We start from the raw sequence: 14,230 nt of genomic DNA on the forward strand, positions 1-14,230 counted from the left end.
TTATTTCACACACACTGAAAACGAAACAACCGACGACGAAAAAAGAAAACCCTTTTGACCATGTTTGTTCACATCTCTCTCGCCAATTCAAACTCGTATTTATGATTAAATCCAATTGCTTTTCCATATGTATCTCTTTTTATTTGAAGATGTGGTGAGTGGTGGTGGTGTAGGAGATGCTCACATTTAAAGGGAGAGATGAAACATAAAATGGTAGCAAGAAAGGAAAAAAGGTAAGAGGGAAGAGGTGGGGGTGGGGTGTTTTTTTGTTTAATAACCATAATAATCAATAATCAATAAATTAAAAAATAAATTCTTAAGGAAAAATAGTCTTTTTATAGTTGTTACTAACATTTTTATACTTGTTACTTGTTAGGGACCAATGAATAAGAAAAACGTATCACAAGGACTATTTAAGTTAAAAAAAAAAAAAAAAAAAAAAAAAAAAAAACCGAACTCTTTTTCTTTCTCTCTTTTTTCCAGCGACCGATCCTCACACCTCCGGCTCCTCCTTCCTAGCCGCACCTCTGTCCACCGGTTTCCCCAACCGCCGCCGTCTTCCACAGGTAAGAGAAATCCGTTCTTTCCTTGAAATCAGATGCCGATTTCTTCTGATATTTGATAAGTATTCGATTTATCCAAATTTTTTTTTAAAATTCCCAAACACCTGTCCACGAGGACAAGCCACTTAAACGCACACCCTTTCGCAAGCCCTAACCTTAAACCCTCGACTCGGACCGAAGGATGACGACGTAGGAACGAGAACGACGGTGGAAACAAGTTTTCGCGAATCTAATTTATAGGGCTCGTCGTCTTCCTGAAAATTCGTTGTTTTTCCATAAGATTCTCTGTTTTTGGTTTTGGCATAACAGTGAGAACATGATGTGTTGCTTCTGCTCGTCTTTGCCAAACGTATCTTGTTCTAACATGTTGGCTGGAAGTAGCTCCCAAAGCTACCTGACACCGAAGACCATATTTTCAAAATTTTCTAAAACATTTGGATTTGATGCTCCTCTGTCCCAAATTTTTGCATGTAAATAACCAAATTTCACGTATGTAAACTTTTCCTCTTTCATCCCCTTCATGTTCTTGCTAATTCCCCCTTTTCTAGCCCTAATTTACATTTCTATGTCTATTTTTGTGTTTTCTTTCATCAATTTTCGATTCTTTGTGCAGTTGAAAGAATATATATATGCATGCAGCAGTCATTTGGTGGTATAATAAGGAGACAACAACACTTGATCAGGTGTTTATTAGGCGATTACTGCAATAAAGACACCTTTTTTTTGGTAAATAAGGGCACAAGAATGCAATCTGTGATGATTGGTGGACCCCATTTAGAAGTTGATGCTCTCAGTATTTTGAGGTCAATTTCTCCTCCCCTTGATCCAACTAAGCATAAAGGCCAAGCTGGTGAGCTTCATTTCCAAATTCATCAGATGCTTATTTTTTAGAGCAAATGTAAATCATACATTTTTATATTTCTTATTTAATTATTGACAATCTTTTCAATTTAATCAGGCAAAATAGCTGTTATAGGTGGTTGTCGTGAGTACACTGGTGCCCCATATTTTGCTGCTATTTCAGCTCTCAAAATTGTTAGTTTCTCCATATTTCATTTCTTTTTCTTTGGACAATAATATTAAATGTAAGAAATAACATTCATTTGTTTATTATACACTTTTATTTCTTCCTATTACATTACCTAATTATAATTATAATACACAAATAAATGAAAGTAGGTTGTTATTTCTTGTAAATATTTATTCAGGGTGCAGATTTATCACATGTGTTTTGTACTAAAGATGCTGCTCCAGTAATAAAAGGGTATAGTCCTGAGTTAATTGTACATCCTTTGCTAGAGGAATCTTACAATATATGGTCAGTCAATTTAATTTTATAATTTATAATATTATATATAAGTTTCTTATGTGATTAATTATTTAAAGATATAATACAAACAGGGAGGAGGAAAAAACATCAATCTCAAAAAAAGTTCTTGATGAAGTTGACAAGTGGATGGAAAGGTTTGACTGCCTTGTGATTGGTCCAGGGCTTGGAAGAGATCCATTTCTTCTGGTTTGTGATTTTTTTTTTTTTTTTAATTATTTATTTAAGATTTAAGATTTAAGATTTAACATTTAAGATATAATGTTTGAAGGATTGTGTAAGTGATATCATGAGGCATGCTAGGCGAAGCAATGTTCCCATGGTCATTGATGGGGTAAGCATTGTGAGGTTGTTATTTTGTGTGATGGAATGGAATCGTGAATTCCATTGGAATAATGGAATGGAATGGAAAGGAATGAAACTTTGTTGAAGGAATGTGACTCGTTCCATTTTGTTACCTTTCACATCTTTCTATCATTGAACGAGAAGAATTACAATATCATTCAATTTTTATTTTTATAAATAAAAAGTTCAGTAGTTATAATTAAATAATGTTTAAAATAGAGTTAAAAGTTAAAAAACTATACATTTTACTTATTGAATGTAATGACTCATTCCATTCCATTCCAACCAAAAAAAAATACTTGTTCAGATATTTATTTATTTATTTTGATTTGATTTTTGTGGATGATATTATATATATATATATATATATATATATATATATATATATATATATATATATATATATATATATATAGGATGGGCTATTTCTTGTGACAAACTGTGTTGACTTAGTCAAAGGGTATCCTTTAGCTGTTTTGACTCCAAATGTAAACGAGTATAAACGTCTTGTTAACAAAGTTTTGAACTGTGAAGTAAATGATCAAGGTGGGCCCCAACAGTTACTCTCTCTTGCCAAAAGGTAATCTCTTATCTTAAACAGAAGGGTAAAATGGTCATTTTACTCACCATCCTTTTGGCAGTATCGGTGGTGTGACTATTCTTCGTAAAGGACAATCTGATTACATTAGTGATGGTGAAGCAGGTACTTATTTATAATTCATTTAATCTATTTATCCATTTATAATTTATTTTTTTAACTGTTTAAAAAATAATATATTAATTAAATGTGTCTGATGCAGTCAGATCAGTAAGCATATATGGCTCCCCTCGACGCTGTGGTGGACAAGGTGATATACTCTCTGGAAGGTAATTTCCTTATTTCAAAATATTATTTTAAAATAATAATAATAATGGTTATAAGTATTTATTATGAAATATTGAAATACTATTTTTCATTGTCGATCAGTGTTGCAGTGTATGTAGCGTGGGCCCGGGAGCTTGTGAGTAAAGGGAAATTCGATGCAAACCCAACAATGTTGGGTTGTATTGCGGGGTCCACTTTAATGAGAAAGGCTGCATCAGTTGCTTTTGAAGATAAAAAGAGATCAACTCTCACAACTGATATAATTGAATGCTTAGGAAGAAGTTTGGAGGCTATATGTCCAGTTGGTTAAAGCATGTTACATCAATCTCATGTTTGACTTTTGTCTACTTTGGGGTTTGACTTTATTTGGGTTTGGAAGATGAGGTTTGTTTTAAGGTTGGAGTAAATGGATAAAAGAATAAAGTGTGTTTGGGTTTTTGTTGTCTTGTAGATGTGTCGATAATAGTTAGATCTTGCTGTTGTATTTTTGTTTTTTAGTTGATCATGCTATGGCAAAAAAATCTTGTCGACAAAAATCATATTTGATGAATGGAATCAATGTATAAAACCATACATGAGCAAAATGTTTTAGCGTGAAAATGTTGTCATTGAACTATTGAAATTGTTCACATTTTACCCGTATGACCGGCTGTTACCGGTCATAAGGGTAAAATATGAACAGTTTCAATAGTTTAGTGGCAAATAAATAACGAAAAAAAGTTTAGTGACCAAATGTGAATAAAATCGAAAGCTCGTTTCCCTCTAAAAAGTTCAATGGTAAAATGTGAACAAACTTCCTATTGTATTATGTTTTAGCAAATTATTTATTTTTGTTTAATTGTAGCAACATTTGTTGATGAAAAAAATCTATGAAATAAAAAAACAAATTATAACATCCGGATTTCCAGGTATTATAATTTAATTATTTTTCTTTTGAGTTAAGAAGAGAGACTTAACGAGTTGACGTCTCAACTCGTCGAGTAAGGTCGCAACTGATGATTCGGATTAATGAATGGACTCAACGAGTCCGCGCTGTTGGCAGAAACCCTAAATCTTTGGGCCCGAGCCATATTTAAAGGCACTTATGACTCGGGTTAATGAATGGACTCGACGAGTCCGCGCTGTTGGCAGAAACCCTAAATCTTTGGGCCCGAGCCATATTTAAAGGCACTTATGGCCATCAATTGCGACTACCTTTCCCATAAGTGAGAACCCTAGTGAGCTTCAGTGTGTAGAGTAAGAGGAAGAGCTATCTTGAGCTTTTTGGTGTGATTTTGCAAGAAAGGAGAAGAGTTCCAACAAGAGGGACCAAGGAAGGTTATTGTTCTAAGTTATTCAAGCAAGGAGCTTCATTCCGAGGTATAAAAATGAACCTCTTTCCTTCCCTATTGTGTAGATTCCATTTTAGGGTTAGGGATTGAATCATTTCATCTTTGGGGTTTTGAATGCCTCAAACCCCTCTTGCAAGTTTGTGTTATAGATCTAGTCCCATCTAGGTCCAGAGAGTCGAGAATATGAAGCTTTAGTAGAGTAAACATTGGGGTTTGAAGTTAGGAATCTGGACCCTTTTAGGTCCAGAGAGCCGAGAATATGAAGCTTTAGTAGAGTAGACATTGGGGTTTGAAGTTAGGAAACATTTATGGGATTTTTATGGTATATATAGTTACTTTCATCTTACACATAGATATGAAGTATTTTATATAAATTACGTGCTATGTGCGTATATTATTTGAATACTTGTTGTCTATGTCGGATGAACGATTTTATACATGTTATAAAAAATTTAAACGGTGTATTTATTTTATATCTACAAATATGTTGCGGATGAAACATGGGTAGATGAAATAGTTGGTGTGTGATGAAATAAAATGATGAGAGATAGGTGATGATAGAAAGGTGATGATAATTAGGTAAATAGATGATGGTGAATAGGTGATGTAGGATGAAAGGAGATGCCATAACCTTAACCGGCAATCTGACGATGTAGTCATCTACCAGAGTATAGTTACCGACCACGGACTATTCTAGACAACCCACTGGAAACACCAGCAGGCCCATAACCTGTACGTGATGAATTACGAGTTCACGCGATGTTGTAACTACGTATTCATGCGATGATACTCTAACCCCTTACTATGCATTACGAGTTCAGACGATGTTGTAACTACGTATTCATGGGATGTCACAAATTCCGCATGTCAAACCAATGATTATAATTCACATCAGTGAGAATGGTTCATTTTTTTTTAAAACCCAAATTAGATTGGAAATTTGATTTTTTATTTTGGAAAATGTCAAACCATTGGTTTTTTATTTCGGTTTCGGTTTTTTGTTTTTTTTTAAAATATATTTTTAGGTTTTTTTTTTTTTTTTTTTTTTTTTTTTTTTTTTTTTTTTTTTTTTTTTTTTCATCAACAAATGTTGCTACAATTTAACAAAAATAAATAATTTGCTAAAACATAATACAAGAGGAAGTTTGTTCACATTTAGTCATTGAACTTTTTAGAGGGAAACCAACTTTCGATTTTGTTCATATTTAGTCACTAAATTTTTTTTCGTTATCTATTTGCCACTAAACTCTTGAAACTGTTCACATTTTACCCTTATGACCGGTAACAGCCGGTCATAAGGGTAAAATGTGAGCAGTTTCAATAGTTCAATGGCAAATAGATAACGAAAAAAAGTTTAGTGACTAAATGTGAAAAAAGTCGAAAGTTCGTTACCCTTTCAAGTCATTATCCCAAAATGGTATTGTGTTAATACTTACTAATTTTTGATTCGACCATGTCACATAGACATTATTGTACTATAAATATTTAAGTCTTTGATCAAATTAGGAATACTAACAATACAATTGTCTTAAAATTAAAATAAATAACAGTTCAAATAAAACAATTAAATCAACCGACTCAAATCTCTAAATATTATTAAAATAGAACCTTTAATTCTAATTTGAAGAAATTAGGGCCATTGATTGTATTTCAATCTTATATTTTCTACCATTGGATTATTTGCTGACATCATCTTTATCAACAATTTTATTTTTGTCCACATATTTTATAAAACATATATTACGTTTTAAATTAGGAAGTCTATTAATCACAATTAAATATCACCAAAAATAAAATGAATTAAATTAAGAATTCTATTAATAATAGTTAAATCTCACCAAAAATAAAAAGAATTAAATTAGGAATTCTATTAATAACAATTAAATTTCACCAAAAATAAAATGAAAAATGCCCCATCCCATCCCTCATTACCAGTACCCCTACACTCTCTCCTTTTTTCTTTACATAATTTATCTAACCTAAGTTTTGTAGAGAGGAAGAAAATGGGGAAAGAAGAAATAGAATATATGTCGGTTTCGATCTGTGTAGACTAGTCTTGTGTTCGATCATCATTAAAGAAGGAGGAATGATATAGAGATAAACTTCTTTGGATTCTAATTTAATTTGGTCGTAGTTTAGATCGATTTTGGGTACGTTTTAGATTATGTTTCTTTTATTCTGTTTCAACTATGAAGTTCCAATCTATAAAATCTTTCGATTTAAGTTTAAATCCATAATGGTTACATTTTTTGAATTTGCTTCGATTTTTGTTCTTATGATCTGTATTGTTGATTTTGATGTTTTAAGTTATAGATATCTGGAGAGCAAAATGATTGACACAGCAGCACCACTACCTCTCATCCATTACTTCAATTTGGAAGATATGTCCACTAGGTAGTAAATTTGTATATGTCGATTTTCTTTTTTATTTTACATTTTTGTATATTCATTTAGCTAATGATTTTTTGTGGCTTACCAGGTCGTGAACGGAAGATATACTCGAGTCAATATCTATAATGCTTTACCCATTCGATCCCTTCCTGGATTTCGAGATGGAATTTAAACCCTCATATCATTGAGTGATCCACATATTCTACAACTTAGCAAAACCCAGTAGTGATATGTGGTTTAATTTATTGTAAAAAACATCTTTAAAAATACAAAGTGGGCTCTCATAAATAAGTTATTACGTATCCTTTTTTTAATATTATAAAAAAACATCTTTTAGACTCAATAGCAAAGAAAGTTTTAGTATACCATGTAAACAGATTACATCGATAAATCTTATTGGAAAATGTTTGGGATTGATTAATTTTGGTTAGTTAGCAGGTTTTTTTTGGTTAACTTGTGTTGTCTGGGCATACCGAGAAGCATAGTAAGAACCTTGCACAATCTTATTCTTTCGTTTAATTGGTTTGAATCTTCTTATTGAGTTTACTTTCTCAATGATAAATGGGTACACCATGCACTCTTGAAAATAGGCTTGGTAACATTATGAGTATCTAGGTTTTCTCAGCAATAAGAGAATATATTAGTATAAAAGTTTCCATATAAACCATTTTTAATTACATAATAATAACTAAACAAAGATATGTGAAAGATTATCTTTATAATTTAAATTGCAATATATAACATAAAAATCGTATGAAATTTTCATTGTTCCATTCCATGCCTCACAAATATGTTTCTAGAATGGAATTACTTATTTCATTATCTTGCTTTTACGACCTATCCATTTCATTTCTTTGTTGTTCCATTCTTTGCAATCTCACATATCTCAAAAAAGTAATTTAGAAATCCATCATACAATAGAAAATGTTTTATAAACTCCTATAAGGGAAGAGGAAAGATAAGACTAAATGAGTGTATAGTGTTAATCTAATAATGATGTTCTTTCATCTTTATTTGCATGTTTCTAACTTGTTTGTAGTACTGTCTATAAAATATTGTTATTATATTTGAAAGTTCATTTTACCATTTTCATCTTTTTGTGTGTATATTTTAATATTTCAAGTTTTTTTAAAGTATTTGAGGGACCGTTTCTGCTTGGGAGTGGGGTGAAGTCAAGGGCCCTAAAACTGGAGGGTAGTTGTATTTAGAGCCACTTAAATATTGAAGATTTTTGTTGGTATTAATTTCAATCATCATATGTACCCTAGAAGAGATATCATAACCATAGTTTACTTTATATAATGTTTTTTTGTATATTTATTAAATGTTGTACAGGTGATGTCTACAAAGTGTTGGTATTTTTTTGTTGGCAAGTTATTACGCTATCTAACACCCCAATAATCTGTAATATTTGTATAAGATGGTGACAATTAGTATTTTTTTATTACAGCTTCTCTTCATATTGATCCATTGTGGTTTAAGTTCTGAAATGCTGCCACTGAGAGGATTCCACATTGTGGGGCGTTGAAATTAATTACAGAATGAGGCATGATTTATATGCCTTTTTGGGTATTGATGGAAATGTTTAATATGACAATTTATGTAATATATAAATTTAAATGTTAATTAGTAGGTCATTAATATGACAATTTTCTAGGGAAAATTTGTTTTCAGTATTGAAATTTGCAAAAAAAAAAAAAAAAAAATTTATTAACGGCATTGTACTTAAAAAATATATTATTTTAGAATATTTTTAGATGATATTGAAATGTTTCATGTTTTCCAACATTGAAGCTCATTTGTAGGACAATGTTTTGGAAGCGAATTTCATTAATAGCATTGAACTTTGCAAAAAAAATTCATTAATAGCATCGTGCTTTTAAAAAATAACTTTTTTAGATGATATTGAAACGTTTCATGTTTTCCAACATTGAAGCTCATTTGTAGGACAATGTCGGACAATGTTCAGGAAGCGAATTTCATCAACGAGACTACTTATATACATTGCATGAAGTTAACTCCATATAATAAAAGAATCTCATTCCGTATTTAGCGGAGTCAATTTGTAATGCCCGTAGATTAGGGCTAGTCAATTTAGAGACGATAAGTATTAAAAATGACTTTTTGATAGAAGATTATTTAAAATGAATAATATTAAATAAGTTGTATTATATGTTACAAGGATTCCGTACATATAAAGAACGCCGAAATCCGAGTTATAACGAAGAAGTTATGACCTGTCAAAGTTTCGCGACAGAACCGGCACGACAAAACGCGACGTAAAAAGTGAATTTACGTTAGAGCGATATTTAGCCTTAACAATCTAAATGAAAGTCATAGAATATGTTAAACCATGAGCGTGCATAAGAAGAACGTCCAAATCTGATTTCGTATGAGGAAGTTATGATTTTTCTAAGTTTCGACTTAGCAGTATGCAGCCCGAAGTTCGAATATGAGATCGAGCGATATTTAGCCAAAACTTTCTAAATGAGAATTGAAAATCTCATCAATAGTAGTGTAACGACGGAAAGACAGACGAAAATGGACGTCAGACGAAGGAGTTATGATTTTCAAACTGAGTTTTCCTGTCCCGGCCTACTAAAAATAATAAAAAAATAATATAATAAAAATAAATTCAAAATTAGCTAATGAAGTCTAAATGAAAGTTGTATATCATTTTTTTTAGCTACGCGTACATATAAAGAACGTTGAAAACGGAGTTCGTATGCGAAAGTTATGAATTTATGAAGTTCGGGGCGCGAACCCCAACAATGTGTCAGAGTTCACGACGTGAAAACAGTGTTCACGACGTGAACTCAGTACTGACGCCTTTTGAAGCCTTCCAGCGCAAGTGGACTGATGACGAACATAATGACGACTGCCTGACTGAACTCACGACGTGAATTTTGAGATTTCACGACGTGAATTCAGTATTTCAGCCCTATAAATAGAAATCGAAGGGCAGCCGATTTTGGTTGCTATTCCCTTGCTCTCTGTGACAACCCGATATTTCAACTACATGTAAACGACCTAAAAAGTCAAGTATTGTAACCACATTAGTTGTAATAAAATTTACTTCGAAAATAAAATATTCAAAAATCACTAATTAAATTACCTATTATGTTAGAAGTTATTAAACCGTGATCGTACGTAAAAAGAACGCCCAAATCCAACTTCGTATAAGAAAGTTAGGAATTTTTCAAGTTCAGCTTAACGGCAGACGGCTAAAAACTCGAATCAGAGATTGAGCGACTTTTGACCGGAATGACCTAAACGAGAATCGAAGGTCTCAACAATGGTATTTCAGCGGTAAAAAGTCTGGCAAAAACCGACGTCAGATAAAGAAGTTATGAATTTCTAAAGAAAATTTTCTTACCGTGACCTTTTAAAAATAAATAATAAAAATAATTTCGGAATTTGTTGATGGAATATAAACGAAAGTTGTAGAGTATGGTCTCACCTTTGCGGGGATATAAAGAACGTCGAAAACGGAGTTCGTATGAAGAAGATATGAATTTTTGAAGTTTGCTAAATAATTAATATATAAATTTAATTCAAAAATTAGGTATTATCCAAAGGGTGAGTCACCGGGTCCATCCGAATTACGCGTCCCGTACAGGCGTACGCCCCGCGTACTCGAGGCCTTGGCCTCGGTTCGTCCACGTCGCCCCTATGCGAGCCTGCCCGTCCCGTCCCATCCGAAGCCGAGGCAGTCGAGGACTCGGTCACGCATGACGCACGAGTACGCCCCGCGTACCGAGGTCTCTCAGCCCCCTATAAAAAGGATGCGAGGGTTCCGGGAAAAACACACCATTTCTCTCATTTCTCTTATGATCTTGCCTCGTTTTCCATGCCCGTACTACCCCGAAGCCCCGATCACTTTGCTCGAGTCCCGAAGGTCGTTTGTGCTTCCGAGATTCCCGAGAATCCCGAGGAAATCCACTTTCTCAAGCCGAAATTCTGTCCGGTTTTCATCCCGCAACCTTCGATCTTACGAGTGAGTTCATACCCCTATAATTCACACTTTTAAATGTTTTATGAGTACTTTTACATGCTTTTAAGAGGGGGAATACAAGTAAAACACTCGATTATTATCGTGTGTTATATAAACTTTCACTTTACACGTTTTATCAAAGGAATCATATGTGATTTGAAACTATCAAAGGGAAACTTTCATATGCAAATTATACCACGACAACATTTTATCTTTTGAAATGAGAAACGATTTATGTATTTATATAAATCAGATACTTGCTTATACTACATTTCTGTGTGTCGGTTTTGGCACTACAAAAACTACACTTTTCATAACAAGTGAACATTTTCACTAAGGGTTTATTATACAAACGAAACACACTATTAGAAAACTATAATAGGTATAGTTTTACGAGAATACTACAAACTTTTACATACATGGAAATACTATTTCAAGAAGCTACTTTCATATACAATAACAAACGAACATTTTCACACGTAAATCTGTTTTATACTAAGTTTTGTGAGACATTAACTTCACGTACGTTCGAGTTCACATTTCAAGTCCTGTATTATATACCAGAATCCCTTGGAGGGGGAGCATGGTGTTTGTGTATAGATCTATACGGGCTTGACAACCCACGCCCTGACTGTTAGCTACAGTCCACCATTTGGGGTGACAAACGTCAGAACATTCCAACGCCTGAAGAACGTTGTGTATAGGCATTCCTTGTCAATATTATGGTTATAAAACTCGCATAGAGTATTAAAAACACAATGATTTACGGGGTTTTTCAGACGTATTGGAAATTTTATACCTACATACATTTACTAGAAACAAACATTGGTCTTAAAAGAAGGCTACATTTATACTAGTAGAAAATATAGGATTTTCTAGGAACAAGCAAACAAGGAACAAAAACATTTCATTTCATACAAACATTGTCACTAAATACTTATGAAACTCACCAGCTTAAATGCTGATCTACTCTTTCAAAACTACTTGTATGTCCCAGGGATTCAGTAATTACAGGTAACAAACAGATTTTGAAGAAGGGATGCTGCGGCGCCAGTTTAATTTCATATTTTGACATCATTATGTAATTGATTTTGAACATGTACACTTTTTAACAATGTAAACTTTCAATTATATATATGATGGTTGTATTGCTTTCTTTACTATGTATTCATTTGTTACGTTACCACATGAAGTCATCCGCCCCCGAACGTTTTTGCGCCGTTCCGATTTGGGGGTGTGACAGATTGGTATCAGAGCAATGTTTATAGTGAACTAAGTATATCGAACCTCATAAGATATACAAACTATAAATGCTTAGGGACTCAAAGTCTCTAACAAAAGTTTTCGTACCTAAAATCCTTATTTCATATAAATAGATTATTTTAGGTTATGAAAATCCAAAATACTTGCATACAACAACACATTTTTATGATAAGAACTATACAAAAGTATTAAGACAAGTTTGACACTACGATTAGTTCTTGAGATATGTAATCAAATTTGGGACGAATATAGCCTGATCAACTATGTTTATCCGAAATTAGACTAACGTATATCGAGGAATGATCGTAATGAGCAACAAGTCAAAACTTAACAAAATAGACACTTGTATTTAACGTACAATTTAAATACTATAGGAGTATTTGGTGCATACAATACATTAATTAGTATTACATGTCTCAAGTTTTGTTCAAAACTTATAACCCTATTCTCGTATAGTCAAATGGCTGGATTTCACCCGCATGGAGACCCCTACTACCCAAACCAAGGCAACAGAGGATGGATTGAGGAGGATCCAGAAGAGGACGATGAGCCTATCGAGTTGGATGGAGGAGATGACTCCAGTACAGACTCGGAACCAGAGATAATCAACCCTCCAGCCATTAGGAGGAACTTCCAAGGACCGACTCCCGTTTGGGGAAGTCACCTCATCCACTGGAGCCAACAACAAGGGATACGCTCTCCATATGGTATGTGTCGAGACTTCTACGACATTAGGGACGGAGGTTCAGCCGACCGAGCACTTCCTGCGATGGTAGGAAAACTGGCCAACCAGTCCTACCAATCGGGGGTTCAAGCAAACTGAATCCGAGAGGTCAACGTGGAGGTACAAGTCCACACGGCCGATATCCGCCGCCTGGATATGTTGCAGAATGACATCCACCTCCGCACCGAAGCATTCCAAGCACAAACGAATGCAACCCTCGCAGAGTTGAGGGAACAACAAGCCGCCTTCGATAGGCGTCTTATGGAGTCGAAACAATCGGATGTGGAGTCGAGCTCCAAGCGCAACACACGTCGCAAGTAGTACTTGCGAAAACCTCAAATCTTGTTATAAGAGAGGACTTCGGCTAAAAGTTTTTACTTCCTTTAAATTCTTGTAATCGGAGACCCTTTTAAGGGTCAAATTTTCGTGATCGTTGTATCATCTATCATATTAATATAATTCGCACACTATTACTACTACGTTGAGTATCGCGTTCAATCTTTAAAATATTATGGAAAAACCATACGCTTGTTCATATATTCGGATTTACGAATAACCTTCGCTCTTCTATCTGTGAGACTCATACTATCATTTGTTGTTGAACTATAGTAATTTAGTTCATGAGACACATTCATTATTCATTTATTCTTATCCATATCCTCATCTTTTAAACATATAGTTAAAGATGCCGCCACGTAGGAATCCCAAACGTAACCCTAACAACGAAACACCGATACCACCACCACCTCCACCTCCTCAATTTGATGTTGTCATGTTCCAAGCAGCAGTCACTGCAGCTGTGGCAGCTGCCATGTCACAGATCAATACCCCTGTTACTACGGGTTCAGGAATTGGCATACATCCTTCAACCATGGCGATAGTCATGGACAACCCCGGGAGTGCACCTATAAAGACTTTACGAATGCTAAGCCCCGGATGTTTAATGGAATGGATGGTGTGATGGTTTTAAGATAGTGGATTGAAAGAACGGAATCAGTATTTGAAATCTGCTCCTGCCCCGAGCACAGCAAAGTCAAGTTTGCAACTTACACATTTACTGATAGGGCTTTAACTTGGTGGAATGGCCACGTTAAGGTACTTACCCTAATAGTGGCAAACTCGATAAGCTGGGAGAGCTTGAAGACCATGTTGATGAGAGAGTACTGTCCACAAGGAGAGATTCAAAAACTCGAGCACGAACTTTGGACTCTGGTAATGATTGGTACCGATATAGCAACTTATACCAATAGATTCTGCGAGCTGGCAATCCTTTGCCCAGATATGATTGCTCCCGAGAGCAAGAAAATAGAGCGATACATTTGGGGACTGTCGCCCCAAATTCAGTCAAGCATGTTAGCTTCCAAACCTGACACTTTTGAAAGTGCTAAGGAGCTGGCACAATCACTTATTGATTACGGAAATCATCA

At 34.2% G+C, this 14,230-nt stretch overlaps 1 protein-coding gene across 1 annotated transcript; it reads left to right on the plus strand.

Moving 5' to 3' along the window:
- The first annotated feature begins 451 nt into the window (after positions 1-451).
- LOC144997847 (pfkB-like carbohydrate kinase family protein) lies at positions 452-3,588 on the plus strand. Its single transcript, XM_078957709.1, has 10 exons — positions 452-566; positions 1,177-1,413; positions 1,522-1,598; positions 1,772-1,881; positions 1,965-2,079; positions 2,162-2,224; positions 2,652-2,815; positions 2,877-2,938; positions 3,036-3,102; positions 3,203-3,588. Exons 2-10 carry the CDS (start codon positions 1,197-1,199, stop codon positions 3,408-3,410), a joined length of 1,083 nt encoding a protein of 360 aa, XP_078813835.1. The 5' UTR covers positions 452-566; positions 1,177-1,196; the 3' UTR covers positions 3,411-3,588.
- The last annotated feature ends 10,642 nt before the right edge of the window (positions 3,589-14,230 follow it).

The sequence above is a fragment of the Lactuca saligna genome, chromosome 5 (assembly GCF_052625555.1).
Source record: "Lactuca saligna cultivar CGN05327 chromosome 5, ASM5262555v1, whole genome shotgun sequence".
NCBI classification, from domain to species: Eukaryota; Viridiplantae; Streptophyta; class Magnoliopsida; order Asterales; family Asteraceae; genus Lactuca; species Lactuca saligna.